The sequence below is a fragment of the Lipotes vexillifer genome, unplaced genomic scaffold (assembly GCF_000442215.2).
Source record: "Lipotes vexillifer unplaced genomic scaffold, Lipotes_vexillifer_v1.1 scaffold268, whole genome shotgun sequence".
Classification (NCBI taxonomy): domain Eukaryota; kingdom Metazoa; phylum Chordata; class Mammalia; order Artiodactyla; family Lipotidae; genus Lipotes; species Lipotes vexillifer.
Window position 1 is genome coordinate 367,038 of NW_006796561.1, and position 15,680 is coordinate 382,717.

At 36.0% G+C, this 15,680-nt stretch overlaps 1 protein-coding gene across 1 annotated transcript in view; it reads right to left on the bottom strand.

The window, feature by feature from the left end:
* The window catches only part of DMXL2 (Dmx like 2), a 170,428-nt gene that overhangs the window by 1,091 nt on the left and 153,657 nt on the right, over nucleotides 1-15,680 (bottom strand). Inside the window, exons 30-42 of the mRNA XM_007468711.1 lie at nucleotides 13,447-13,577; nucleotides 12,864-12,949; nucleotides 12,232-12,433; nucleotides 11,040-11,157; nucleotides 6,500-6,586; nucleotides 6,294-6,415; nucleotides 5,013-5,151; nucleotides 4,291-4,351; nucleotides 4,030-4,157; nucleotides 3,181-3,258; nucleotides 2,295-2,386; nucleotides 1,539-1,591; nucleotides 8-202 (exon numbers count right to left, since the gene is read on the bottom strand). Of these exons, the coding sequence (XP_007468773.1) occupies nucleotides 8-202; nucleotides 1,539-1,591; nucleotides 2,295-2,386; nucleotides 3,181-3,258; nucleotides 4,030-4,157; nucleotides 4,291-4,351; nucleotides 5,013-5,151; nucleotides 6,294-6,415; nucleotides 6,500-6,586; nucleotides 11,040-11,157; nucleotides 12,232-12,433; nucleotides 12,864-12,949; nucleotides 13,447-13,577 (1,492 nt within the window). The remainder of the gene's footprint in view (nucleotides 1-7; nucleotides 203-1,538; nucleotides 1,592-2,294; nucleotides 2,387-3,180; nucleotides 3,259-4,029; nucleotides 4,158-4,290; nucleotides 4,352-5,012; nucleotides 5,152-6,293; nucleotides 6,416-6,499; nucleotides 6,587-11,039; nucleotides 11,158-12,231; nucleotides 12,434-12,863; nucleotides 12,950-13,446; nucleotides 13,578-15,680) is intronic.

Genomic DNA, 15,680 nt, shown 5'->3' on the forward strand with positions numbered 1-15,680 from the left:
GCTGAACCTGTAGTAAAATAGTCCTCACAGGGATCGAGAGCCAGCGCGCGCCTTAACGAGTCATGTGCCTGGAATGTGTGAATTAGCTGTCTCTGCCTGATGTCAAAAATGCAGATGTAGCCTTTCCTGCCTCCAGATATTAGGAGTTGCTGTTTTGGCGCGTACTGAAGTACCGTGGCACCATGATCATGGCATGTGAAACCTGAAGAAAAACATCAAGATCCTTTCCCAAATGATGTCTACCTTAGCACTTATGGTAATATTTAAATGCACATTTAAGTAATACAGAATTTACTGTTACATTTTCCCTTCTAATTTCTATAATCATGATCAAAGTATTAAAAAAGATGGCAAGCAATGACAGAAAAAACATACATAATCTCAGTATAAAAACACACGCCCATATACACAGGAAGTTTAAACTTTATGTCCAAACTAAGTTATACTGTCTCATAAGAATGTAGAAGCAAAAGTGCAGAGGAGAACAAGCTTCTCAATGGTACTCAATGTCTCCATTAATACCCACCAATAACAAGTATTTACCCTTTCCCAGTTCCTGCCCATACATAAAACCTCATCAAAAGTTCTTCTCTATAGCACAGGGAAATATATTTAATATCCTGAGATAAACCATAATGGAAAAGAATATGAAAAAGAATATATGTATAACTGAATCACTTTGCTATAAAGCAGAAATTAACACAGCCTTGTAAATCAACTATACTTCAATAACATATATATATTTTTAAAGTCCTTCTCAGCTAAGTAAGTGAAACGACACTAGTGTGAAAATTACCAGCCCCAAGTTAAGGAGTTAACCTTCCCAGGGCTCTCTGCATTCTAATGTGATTAACACCTTAAACTAATATGTGGCAAATCTTTAAGAGATGTTAATAATTTTTCGCCAAAAACAGAATTTTGCAATCAAAACTGGGAAATAACTACACCTTTCAAAATACACGTCAGCATAGTAAAAGACTCAAATCTGTTTTTTGTTTTTGTTTTGTTTTTTAACAAAGTCCTCCTAGCTATGTTTAACCCAAACTTACTAGAGCTTTGAGCACTCGGTGGCATTATGTGAGTGATCTTTAGGACAGTGATGTGGAAAACACTGTTTTAAAAGGAATAATGTTTAAACGGATGTTTAAACGGCATTATTCAGATTTCTAATCATAAGGCTGACTTTTAGTTTACAGTCAGATTTAATTCTCTGAAATATGACCTCATTTCTCTTGAGCTCAAGGAATACTTTGCAACTGATTTCTTCAGCAGCCTTGTTAGTAGTGCCGCTCTCCATACCATATTTTCTGAATGGAATTCAACACAAAGATTATTCTAGGCTAGCTGGGTTTCTGTGACCATATATATTTACCTCAGCAAGGTGGCCAGATATTCTAGTTAACTTTTAGAATTTTATTCACTCTATACATTTCTCCATTTTTAACCCGTGAATAAACACGCACTGGATTTACTGGTTAAAATAAAACCAGGAAAGCATTCTTTCACAGTGTACTGAAAATCAAAGACAGCTCACTTACCATGAATGAGGCTGTTTCCGGGTGATATCAATGTGTCCCAGAGGCATACATTTCTAATAAAGAAACAATAACAAAAATACATCATAAACAAATTGTTCTAAGTCATCACTGGGATAAACTGTGTCTTTACATCAAATATTTTTACTTATTGAATCTTATGTTGTTTTGTTCACACACATTTATAAAGCAGTGATTCTCAACTAGGATGAGGGTAGAGGTTGGGACTGGGGATGTATCTCTTCCAAGAGTTTATCCTTTTCAAACTACAGGGTCTGTCTCACATGGTCCCACCTGACTCTGCTCCATCTCATCCCCCGGCCCTATCTCTTTTCCATTATCACTCCACGGAAAATGAGACATGATTTCCTGAGTAGAAGAGATGCTTCTATATCCTTGGGGGTAAACACTGCAGGGAAATGAGAGGTGTTATTCATGGGCACATGTTGCCAATGAAAACAATCTGAGGCAAAGAAAATGTTGAGAATGATGGCTACAGAGCCTCAAAAACGTGACTATTAACAGCAATAAAAAAAATAGCTTTAACATAAAAATTCCACATACTTTTTAGTAGATTACATTAGGAGTAATTTTGGTCTTTCTCTTTTTGGTAAGGAAAACTACTTGAAGAATTATGTAACAAAGTTTTTGTATTCGTGAGGTGGAAAAACCTGACTAAATAGAAATCCATACTTTCTAGCAAGAATACCTTTCTGCCTAAAATATGCTTATTTCTTTTTTGCATCTCTGTCAACCTACCTATTGTCATTGGACTGTCCAGATGTGGCAACTAGACTTGAAGAGGTAACAAATGCAAAGTCACTTGTGGCTTTACTGTGGCACTGCCAACTCTATGGGAACAAAGTGCAAGATGATGTTATCTCAAAATCCAGTAAAATGTGGTACAGTACACACACACAGCTCTGCTAATCATATACTACATGCATGAGCTAAGAACACTTTTTAAAATCTAGAATAAAGAATAAGTGATAAGAGGATTAGCTGTCATATGCATGTTATTTGGCTAATACCCAATAATTTTTTAAAACTGGAAGAGTTGGCAGAAACATGGAATTAAAGATTATGTAACAAAGGAATAAAACACCAAGTACATGAACTTAACCTTCCAGCATCACCGTGCCCCCGACCCTCCAAGTGCAGACATGCTTGTCTGCATCACCACGTGTTCTAACATGATTTGGATTAATGGATGAAGTGGCTTATTGGGATTGGTTATTTTATAATCTAATAAGAAACATTCTGGAGCAAACTGGCATACATGGAACCTGTCTGGTTCTTAATACAGTACCTAAAACGAATCACTATAAAACTCTATCACTAAGAAGTCAGAGATTTCAAAACAGATAAAAGTGTAATAAAAATGTGTCCTGAGTAAGACCACACACAGAGAAGGCCCCTAAAAATTTCAAATATAATGGTCACCCTTCAAGCTGTGAAAAGCAAGTTTTTTTGCGTTTTAGTCATTTCAGTCTAAAGCTAGGGCAATGATGGTGCTGGGCCGTGGCTGCTGGACAGAGTGGTCCCTTTCCCAACAGATCCACCAATGGGACTCGCTGTCTGAAACAAACACTTCACAAACAAAGTGGCCTCCATATGTGCTCTGCGAACGCTGAGTGATACTTACCATGTAAGGTTTGGGATTTGATGCAGTTTGGTTTACTTGCCAGATACTCAGAAAACCCTCTCCGTCTGCGACACCACACTGTAAGAATGATGTAAATATTAAACACAGCTTCTGAGTAGCCATATCGAAGGTAAAATCATTTATGAAATGGAGAGTCACTCAGTCCCCACTTAACCAACATTCTGCCTATACCTATGCTCCTGCTGCTGTAGTTCTCAAGAAAGCCCAAGTACTGTAAATATCCTGCCATCTTTTAAATTCTTTTCCATGCCTGTTTCACTGTTTTCCTCCAAACTTATGTAGCAGAACTTAGTAAGAAATTGGAAGGTTTCTCTTAGGTGCCTGACTCTGCACACAGGCACCATCAATGCACTCAACAGAAACAGAATTCTTTACCCTCACAGAATATTTAGTATCTGTAAGTAGACGATTAATTAATCCACACAAAATTCTGTGGATTTATGCTTTTCTTGAGAGCCAAGGGGCTATAGAAACAGACACCATCAAACTGCCTGCTCAACTCAAATCCAGAGCGACTGAATTTTTTTTTTTTTTTTTTTGCAGTACGCGGGCCTCTCACTGCTGTGGCCTCTCCCGTTGCGGAGCAGCACAGGCTCCGGACGCGCAGGCTCCGCGGCCATGGCTCACACCCAGCCGCTCCGCGGCATGTGGGATCCTCCCGGACCGGGGCACGAACCGGCGTCCCCTGCATCGGCAGGCGGACCCTCAACCACTGTGCCACCAGGGAAGCCCCTGAATTTGTTTTTAAGTCTAGTTTTACTAGCTATTTACTCATAAATATCTGCAGTTCTTTTCAGACAAGTTTAGCAGTAACCCCCAGAAACTAACCTTGTTGCCTTGTGAATTGAAATATAATCTGGTAACTCTTGCATTGCCAGCTTGGCGGAAACAGACAAGCTGCTGAGGTCTTGTCCATTCAAACATTCGTACACTGCCATCCTGAGCACCTGTGAGATCTGAGACACAAAAGGAAAAGCAAAAAATAAGAAACAAAGCTGAAGAAAGAGTTCCAACATTTCCCATTCTATAAGCCAACTTCAAAATGGTAGAGATCACTTGCAGTCCTTTGATCATAAATAAAATACTCACAGTATTGATGGACTGGGTGTGAGGTCATTCTCTTAACATTATGTAGATTCCTTTTCATAAGCTTTAAAAGAAGATAAAAATGAATTTCTTTTACATCACAGAAGAAATAAGGAAGGATATGATTCAGGCCAACTCTAATTCTGATAACAGTTATTCTCTTACACTGGATTATTACTAAAATAAACCCTGTTGTGGATTTTTTGACCCACCAAATATATGGCACTTGTCTGAACAGGCTGGGAAAGCACAGTCACTTACTGGCGTGCCCTGGTCTGTGTGGACTGTGAGGGTACCAAGCTGCTTCACCTAGTTGTAAAGGGAACTCTCCTCCAAGTGCCCCTCCCTAAGGACAGTCAGGAGTATCTCCAGATTCTTCAGAGCAGAACATGAGAATGGGACCCCTTTAACTACAGTGACTAACAACAATGTTATTGATGGCATTTTTCAAACACTTATAGTAGACATGAATTCCTCTCTAGCTCTGCTTTACCACTTTGTGCCTCTCAGTTTGCTCATCTATAAAATGAAAACCACTTAGTGTTGTTATAAGAAAAGGCATGCACCTGACATAAAGAAACCCACAGCATGCTAGCTATCATTATTATGGTATACTAACTGGTCACTGCCTCTGATCATCAGCATCATTCCTATGTCAAAGTGATTTCAACCTATTTTTGAGCGAGTCCATATCCAGAAACCATACTTAATAGTAAATAACATACCACACTAGCTCCAATGCTAGTCTGTCCACTGCCCAGCCACGGCAGAGATGAAGATGGATGCACCTGACTTGCTGAATGGGATGTTGCACTGGGTTGATAAAGAGTTGTAGTGGAACCACGATAATCAATATCATCTGAACTGTGGAAAACATTCATGTGTTACTGTGACAGTTCCATTTCCTCAACACAAATTCCAATTACAGAGCTTTTTATCTATCTGAAGGACAGTCTTTATTTTTAAAAAAAGTATCAATATCCGTAATAAAAACGTAGGTACAAGTCCTAATCATCACCAATTTTAGTACTGGTTAACTTTTTCCCCTTAGGCAAAATATAACTTTAGTCTAATGTTTGGGAGAATTTTATTGCTGCAAAAATCAGAACAAATGTTTGTTTTGAAGTATTTAACGCAGATTTTCTTTTTATCCTGTATAGAAAAAGACTGTATGTTCTCTTCAAGTACAGAGATCCCATTTATAAAATTCAAACATTTTAAAGAAATTGGAGTTAAAAGTTTTCTTAAACTTAGGTACTAATTATCACATTAAATGTTAAAGTAATTTTTATGATGGGCCATATCATATTACATGGTTACATCTACTCTGAAGTATGACTGAAACCTAGTTGTATTATATACTAATGAGATAAAAACAGAAATGAAAGAGGCTATCATGGCACCACTCCCAGTACATAAAATTTCCAAGAGTCTGGAGAAAAGCAAGAGGGACGGAAAACATGGAGGAGAAACCCCCAAATAGGAAAGCATTACTGCACTCTTGGTGCAGTGTCCATAGTTTTACTGAAAAGTAAAGTTGACTACATTTTTATCTGAAAAAAAGGTATGCTTATAGAGAGATAATCAAGAAGAAACACCGAAAATTACTCAGTAAATGTGACTCATCAATCAGTCTAATTAATATATTGGTGTATTCTGCTTTTTATGATAATTATCCAGATTAGCTGAATTTATTGAATATTGTGTAATTTCTGACATTTCTTTGGGGTTAAATGTCAAAGTGGCAGTTGTTAGCATTAGGCTCTGGTGTTGGGGATTATTCTGACTCAAACATTATGAATAATTCAGGGTCTAATGGAAGAAGTAGGAGTAATCTGTACACTGATGTAAGCAGAGCCCTTTATTGGCAGCTAAACCAATTATGTTTGTCTCCTTACCAAAGAAATACACAGTTTTCAAGACAACTGAAATCAAGTGCATAACCACTTAATAGGTTCTTTTGGAAGAAAACTACATTTAAAATTGATTACATAAGGCAAGCAAACCTTTTGGATTCTCTGTCATATTCTTCTCCAATCCATATGTATGACTGACAGGCCAGAAGAGAAGTAATATCAAGTTCTTGTACATCATGCGTTGAAGCCAAAACAATTTCATTACAGTTTGCCTGTAAAGCAAACGCAAAGTCAATAATTTAAGCAATTTCACTAAAACAAAGTACTACATTCTTTATAATTACTAAAGATTTTACCTTATTAACAGAAAATGCCATGATCATATCTGACTCCTTATGAATGATTTTTGCCTTTCCTCCTGGATAGCCCAGATCTGCTTCAACCTACAAGACATTTGTCAGCAGTTTTAGTTGTTGCAGCACAGCTCCATACAGATATATGTACATCCCACAAAACTTAAAAGGACAAGAAGAAAATGTAGCAGTAGCAGCAGCAGCAAGAAAAAAGGTACCAGTAATTTTAGTGTGTTGAAAATTAGCTGTGGAATTAGCTTAGATTCTCTGATGCCCTGTAATCACCCCAATTACAAACATTTCCATTGTGATTACAGGATACTGAGTAACTGTCACAAAAGATAGCTAACATAATTTTCATTAGTATTTATAACAGTAATTTCTCTTATCTCTTCCAGAAGTGCACAAAGATACAGCAGTAAGAATGTGAGAGAAAAAGACACAATCAGAAAGACAAAGGAGTCACATAAGAAGTGAAATATTTTTAAATAAGGGTGATGAGATAGGAATAAGAAGTTGGATACAAGAACAGTTAGAAAGTAATGAAGGAGGGCTTCCCTGGTGGCGCAGTGGTTAAGAATCCACCTGCCAATGCAGGGGACACGGGTTCACGCCCCAGTCCGGGAAGATCCCACATGCCGTGGAGCACCTAAGCCCGTGCGCCACAACTACTAAGCTTGTGCTCTAGAGCCCACAAGCCACAACTACTAAGCCCGCGTGCCTAGAGCCCGTTCTCTGCAACAAGAGAAGCCACCACAATGAGAAGCCTGCGCACCGCGACTAGAGAAAGCCCGCACGCAGCAACTAAGACCCGATGCAGCCATAAATAAATAAATATTTTTTAATAATAAAAAAAAGAAAGTAATGAAGGAGATTGATGAGAGGAAGGTGTAATGCTTAGAGTTGAAGGTGATGGGGAGAAAAGAAGAGGCAGAATCAAGAAAGAGACAAGATAAAACAATCATGTTTAAGAACAGATGGGGAAAAGGGACAGAACTGAAGATGGAAAAGAAAGCAAGAAAGAGAACCCATGGCAAGAAAGATCAAGCTGGACATAGTGGAGCATCTCCTACCCTGTGCCAGTGAGGTGTGTGGGAGCAGTGAGCACTCTGACTAGTCAGCCAGCTGGGCAGGTCATGGTTAGTATCAGAGATCAGGGTTAGCTCCTTGAATTTTAAAGAATGAGCTAAATTCGAGAGCGTGGAATACTACCTTGATGTGGCAATCTTCTGCTATGCAGTTTTGTCTGACCTGCTCCACATGTTCTTCTATAGACTAAACAACACCACACCGTCACAAACACAAAACACATGCATGAAACGGAATTATAAAAGAAATGAAAGTTCAAACTGAAATGGTTGCTCCATCACTTAAAGATGGTAAAAATGAATTTGCAAGCTTTAAAATGAATTTAAAAGCACATCAAGAAAAAATTAAACTGAGTAAAATGTGATGTCATCAGAAAAAGCAACACAAAGCAAAACAGGCAAAATTAATGTATTATATATATAAAAGCAATTTCAAAATAAAAATTCATTATTTGTATGTCAGTTATGTAACTTGGAAGTTCTAACTTAAACTCTAGTCTCTAAAAATAAAACCTACTTGTATAAGCAGATGCATCCTCTACTACATAGATTCCTAACCTATAGGGGTTTATTTCAAATAAATAAAAACTATTTTTTTCTAAACACAGATTAAAAGTACTGATAATTATTTCACTCTTACTCATAAGGAATATATCCGTGAAGAGACCGTCAAGGATTAAAATTCACATCAACCATTACACTATACATAATCTTATGATTTTCTCCTTATAAGTAAATGTTTGATGAGATGAGGCATGGGAAAGAAATCACACAAATAACTTGCTCCTGGTTGATGACAGGGCCATTAGGAATGGCTATAATCAGAAATATCATTTCTGCTGTGCTGTGGAAACCTCTGAAGGTTTGATCAGAGCAATATATTCCTACCAGTACTTCCTGAAGTGCCTGCTTCTCTTTCAGCCAACAGGACCCAATTCTCCATGCCCTGTGCAACTGCTCAAGGGCTGCTGCAGCTGACACTGAAGGAATGGTACAAGTGTGCAAGGGCCAACTCAGCAAAAGCCAAACTGCAGAAGAACCTATTTGCCTTTAATCAAGTGGCTAAGTTTGCCACATTTATCCATTTCACAAAAAGCTGTTTTGTGGAATAGTCTTCTCTAACATACTCAGTGAGTAAAAATACCTTCTTCTGAATATACCTAAAATTTCAGCATTTCTCAGAATTTTATTTTTATTAAGTAATTTTTAAAAATTAGCCTATTTTAGCATTCTTAGGATTATTTTGCCAGTTTTGCTAATTAATCAATTCACTGAATTTACCAAATTTATTGACCACCAATATCCTATTTAACAATCTAAAAAGATAAAACACTCTTATTAGATGGGTAGTTTTAATAAATTCTGCATATTTCTGAACTAAGTGACCAATTTTACTTTGCCTCAAGAGCTTTCACATTGTTTTCATAATTTTTTTCGTAAATGAAAACCACTTTTCAGCAGATATGTGCTATTCAATACAGTAACAGCTAAACACATATGGCTTTAAATTTAAATTAAACAAAATAAAAAATTCAGTTCCTCAGTCACATTAGCCCACTTCAAGTGCTCAATAACCACATGTGGCTGGTGACTACTATGCTGTACAGAACAGATAAATTTCCATTATCAACAGAAAGTTTTATTGGCCTGCATGCAACAAGATATTAATTTCATTCAATAATTTAAAATTCAAAGGTACAAAAGGGTACATGATAAAAATTCTTCCATCCAAACTCCCAGCCATGTACTTCCCTTCCTGGAGCCAACCAACGCTTACACAGCATTTTAAGAAATGTTCAGTTTATCTCTGTCCCACCTCCCTGTACATGGAGAGCCTCTTCTGGTAGAAAAATAGAAAAGAACACACAGCTTGGGCTGCTGATCCCAAGAGCACAGAAATGGAGGGGCATAAAGAAGGGGAGGTAAGGGGCAGAATCGGGGAGAAACTTGGTTAAGGAAGAGGGAAACGAGAAAGGAGACAACAGATCCTCAAGAGCAAGACAAGAGTCTCAACCTAGACCCAGTCTTTCTGTAGCACTCTGAGGCTCTGACAATCTAACAAAACAAAACTGCTAGAAACCTTATGAATAATTAAAGCATATCACTGTGTTTAATAATTTGAAGAACTAACAACTCAGAAAATTGATCCTTCAATGAACTCTCTTTCTGTGAATAATAGAGCCCTAAGTGAGCAAGTATCTTTTATCTTAAATCTATTTCTTAGATTTCTATATCTTTATAGAACTCAGTATCACTATAGGAAATGCAGTAAACAATGGATTAAACGAAAGAGGAAAGGAATTTGGCTCTTATTCCCCTAACAAAACCCTACATCAATAATTTCAATACCATTGGGGTCTTTTCCTATCAAATAAGCTTATAAGACACAAAAGAATCTCTACAGTTCATTCCTCTAATTCCTCACGTAAGTACATAATTTTTAAATCTACAGAAAAAAATAAATGACTGTTCACAGGACTGCCCACAATGACCATCCAGGTAAGTGGGTGAGTAGTGGAAAGAAAAGAACAAATCTGGTCGGTTCTGCTGCCCTAGGTATGGAGAACATTTGAGACGCAGTTCTATATGCCACCTTGGGAAATTGAGCCACATAGACTGTCCCTCTCGGTTTTCACTTTTCTAAGTGAAATATAATTAATTTTTCTTTTCTCATAGTTTTTGTTGCCAATCTTTAATCACATCTGACACTCTACTCTGAACACTACTCTCCAAACTGCTCATTACCTCATCAAATAGCCAAATGGACTGAAATGCTTATATATAAAACATCTGTGTACCCCTCATTTTATAATGAAGAGATCGTTTTAAGTTCTAAAGTGTGACTCTCTCAAATTCATGATTCTTCTTGAACCCTGTATGGCATTACATTATTAACTTATGTTTAGCTTAAAAATCACCATGCAATGTAGAATCTCTACCTCACTTTGTAAATGCAGTCAATCTTCCTTCATCTCATATTTGGTGTTTCTGTAGTTTAATCTGTCTCACACAATTATTCTACAGTTTATGCTGTTCATTTCTAAATGCTAAATAAATAAAAATGCTTTTAAAGGGTTATGCTGTATTTTCATTTAAATGATATTCAGAGAATCATAACATGGAGTATACTCATATATATACTAAATTCCCCAAACCATCCCTCACAATGTTTATTACATGTAAAGGCCCAAAGGCAAATATTATAAAGGACATAACCACTTTCACCTGATTATACAGGATTTATCGAAGGACCTATGTTGTTTCATTGTTATGAAATAAAAATTGTACGTTTTTATCTTTAAAAAAATTCTCTGTAGTTTGATAAACTATTACCTATGACGTATGAAAGATAATAAGTTCCAACCAAAAGTAAATTTCAAATCAAGCTGGCTTCATTAGAAATGTTAAAGAAAACAAATGAAAATTACAAGAGAGAATGTTTTTTTCTAAAATACCTCACTCTGCTTTCTTTTCTTAGTGAAAATATATCTAATAAATGTCTGTTGAAGTACTTCTTGTTTAACAAGGAAATGCCAAAGTCGTTTGACTGGAAGCGCAGAAGAATCCCGGGATCTAGTTTAAAAAAAAAAAAAATCAACATATCACACTATTTTAGTCTATATTTTAGTCTATAGAAAATGTTTCATTATTTGCAGATAATTTTTTTAAAACCTCCATTATTGCAAAGAAGATACAGCATTAAGCTCAACAAAATTTTATAATTTATCTCACTTTTAATTTTTAGTTCTACAAATCATTCCTTCATCTAGTAATTAATTCTCTAATTACAGATTCTCTAAATGGACAGGTTGAGCTGAGAGTCAACTGAATCTCTTATTATTCTCTCTCTCCTTTTTTTTTTTTTGCAGTACGCGGGCCTCTCACTGTTGTGGCCTCTCCCATTGCGGAGCACAGGCTCCGGATGCGCAGGCTCAGCAGCCATGGCTCATGGGCCCAGCCGCTCCGCGGCATGTGGGATCTTGCCGGACAGGGGCACGAACCCGTGTCCCCTGCATCAGCAGGCGGACTCTCAACCACTGTGCCACCAGGAAGCCCTTATTATTCTCTTTTTAAATTATACTTTAGGCTGGTTCTGTTGGTTACAGCATATCACCAATGAATATAAATGAACATAAAGTCCCACATTTCATTTTTAACAGCCTAACAAACTAAAAAGCCTTGCTCTTTCAAGATTATGAGCAATACTCTAAATCATGGCTGGCTGCCTCAAAAAAAGCATGCTGCTTATCAAAAGGGGCCTAGATGGACAGATAGAAGATCAAAACATCAATAAAAACCTTAATGTGTTTACTATTAAATTACTGACAAAAGGTCAGTAGCACCTTGTTTGAATATGTAGATTGTTATCCCAAAACATTTCTGTTAAGAGTTCCTAAAATGATGACAAAAATAAAGGTTTTGTCCTGATTATAAAATTAGTATGTCTATTGAAGTACAGGTAATATGGGAAAAATAATTTTTTATCCAGATTTCTGATAGTTTCCTTGGCATATAGTGCTAGAAACAGGATTGCAAGTTCAAAGTTATGAGTGTTTTGAAGGCTCCTGGCATATTATTTTGCCAAACTGACTTCCAAAAAGGTTAAACCAAGCTACACTCTCATTACCATTGTAAGAGAATTCTTACTTGAATGGAGTATTTTCAGGTTCTAGCATTGCTTTATTTCGAAGAATAGCTGGTCCAGCTCCTACTGAAAGGTCAGTTGGATATGTGTTGACATAGTTGGGGGGAGGACCTTCAAACTGATCCATTTTCTCTTGCAAGATCTGCTCCCAATTCTCCAAGTTTTTAATCACAGCAATACCTAATGGTGATGTTACAGGCAACTCTAAAATGTAATAGGATATGATATTTTACTTTGATTTAAAATGTTGACCATCACCACATATTTACAAGATCCAAATTCTTAGAGCCAAAACTTCTGAAAGTACAAATAAATCTGAAAATGTTAATCTAACACCATTTTGATATTTAATGCTTTGAACAAAACAGAAGACCAGCTTTCTAAAATGAGCTAAGAAAATGTTTGGCTTCTCCACGCTGGTCTCCTGGTTTTTCTTCCAACCTTCTAGGTAGTCAGTGATTCTTGCCATATGAATTAAAACCACAGACTGGAGCCTAAGATAAATAAGACCTCATAACATCTCCAACGCTATATATTTTTAGTACCACTTGTTCTTTTATATGGATTTTGTAAAGAGAAACTTGATGATAATTTGTTGTATTTAATAACATTAATTTTCAAATTCCAAACTTACCAGAGAATTCCAGTCCAGCAATGGGAAAGAAATTCTTGACATTGTGAAGTACTAGCTTAACCATTGTCAAATGCAGAAGAGCCCAGCTGTTCAAAGGGACAAAAAAAAAAAAAAAACTCTCCTTAATTGAAAAATAAAATCATGAGAATATAGTAATGATCCCTGTCAACGGTTTGGCCCAATCTCCCACCCAGAAAAAAACCGTTTTTTTCTAACAACTTACTATTAAAAAAGAGTACCTTTGTAGTCTCTGAAAATAAAAGGTATGCAACAATGTATTATACTTGCACTATCTGAAATACCTAATGGAAAGAGATTTACCACACAGCTACATGGAATTTAACAGCATATCAATAAATTATGTATTTTTTTCTCACTAAAAATGTTTGTGCTAGCTATTCTTTGAAACTGCATGTGAAATACTCTACTATCTAGCAATGTACCTCAAAGGTACAGAATTCCTAACCTGAAAACATAGGTCAGTTCTTGTATAAATTCATGCTAGTAATGATGCTTAAAACTAGTAACATCAGGAACTTCTACAAAAGAAAAGACAAAAAGAAAAGAGGAAAGCTTTATTTACCTATAGGAGTTAGGGTCTTGGTGTTCCTGTATCTGTGTATCTGAAAAAAAAGCATCATCTTCTTCTTCATCACTATGAATGCTTTCATCAGAATCATATATAACTCCACTATCAGACAAAGGGAGAAATGGCTGCAATAAAATGTGAAGTTATTTTTAAATGTAGAATTGGGTTATTTTTATCCTAACTTAATATTGAACATTTTAAATGGTGTCAACCTAAACTAAAATTTTCTTTTGAAAATGATACTAGACCTAGGAAAGTCAGGAAAACCAGGTTAAAACTCTCAGATTCAATAAAATAACTGAGTAGCTAGATACGACACAAATATTTTTTTTAAATCAATGGTCTTTCTCTTATATATCAGCAATAACTAGTTCAAAAACTCTGAAGAAAAAAGGTGCATTAAGTAACATAATACCAAAGGAAAAACTTGATGAAAACTGTGAAAGAGCTACAGTGAAGGAAATTACAAATCCCTGTAAAAGCTAAATAAGGAGACTGAAACATGTAAAGACTATCATTCTTTAATTTACAGGTTTTAGGTAATTGCAATAAAAATCCTCTTGGGGATTTCTTTTCCTTTCTTGAAACGTGACAATGATTGTAAAGTTCATAGGGAAGGAAAAAATAGGTAAGATTAGCTAAGAAATCTTTCTAAAGTGAAAGATACTATTTCTTAGTGGATATTAAAATAAATAATTAAAATAAGTACAGTCTAGCAATTGATAAGTGGAAAAATATAGTCCAAGAGGAGTATATAAATAAGAAATTAATATATGACAAATATAACACCTTAAGTCGTTGGGAGGAAAGGAAGGACAACTAGTGTAAGTGTGAGAATAGAAGATAAAGAGGGCACCGAAGTCTGATCTTCATTTTAGATCAACAGGAGAGTTAGAAATTTAAAAAAAGAGAGAGTTAAAAAGTTAAAAAGAATTAGGAGGAAGATGGGCTTCCCTGGTGGAACAGTGGTTAAGAATCCAGGTTCAAGCCCTGGTCTGGGAAGATCCCACATGCCCCGGAGCAACAACCTGTGTGCCACAACTACTGAGTCTGTGCTCTAGAGCCCACGAGCCACAACTACTGAGCCTGCGTGCCGCAACAACTGAAGCCTGTGCGCCTAGAGCCCGTGCTCCACAACAAGAGAAGCCACCGCAATGAGAAGCCCGTGCACCGCAACAAAGAGTAGCCACCATTTGCAGCAACTACAGAAAAGCCTGCACGCAGCAACAAAGACCCAACATAGCCAAAAATAAATTAATTAATTAATCAAAAAAAAAAAAGGATGAGGCGGAAGAGATGGTGGAGGAAACAAAGGAGGAGAAGATAACAAAAGTAAACAATTATTAGTGGAAAGGACTTTCTCTGCTTAAAAACAATGTAACAAATCATTTTTTAAAAGTATGGATAGACATGACTAAGTAAACTTTTAAAAACTTCTGTATGTCAAAAACAAAATTAAAAGGCAAATCATTTTTTAAAAGTATGGATAGACATGACTAAATAAACTTTTTAAGACTTCTGTATGTCAAAAACATAAAATTAAAAGGCAAAGAATCTGGAAAAGGTATCACAAGTAAGACAAATTGTTAGTATCCTTAAAAATAAAGAGTTCATTAAAAGTAAGGAAAAACATTACAATTCCAATAGATAATTTTGTTCAGAACATGAACAGTCAATTCCTCACAGTAGAAAACCTAATGGCAATAGGTTCATTAACATTTTTTGATATCATTAATAGGAAATAAAAATTATTTCATCAAATTAACAAAAATGAAAAAGGAATACTTAATGAGGGTAAAGTCAGATGCATGCTCACTATTCTCAAGAGAGTATAAATCAGTAATCTGAAGATATATATCAAAAGATATATATATAAATATATGTATATATTTCAGATATATATCTGAAATAATCAGAACGTGAACAAGGCTTATCTAAAAATATACTAATCTCAGCATTATTTATAAAAATGAAAAAATAAATACAGCAAATACTGATAGGCAAATGGTTATGTAAACTATAGTATACTCATCAAGCTGAATAGTTATTTGGTCATTAGAAATGATATGTACCTAGAAACAATGACAAACCCAGTAACAATGAGCACCCGTATACCCATTGTGGTTTCTAAATTATAATTTCCCACAAAAAGGAACCAGGTTCTTTGGAGGCTGCTCCCACTCTGGGGCACAAAACATGCAAAATTAGCCTAGAATGACTTAAACTAG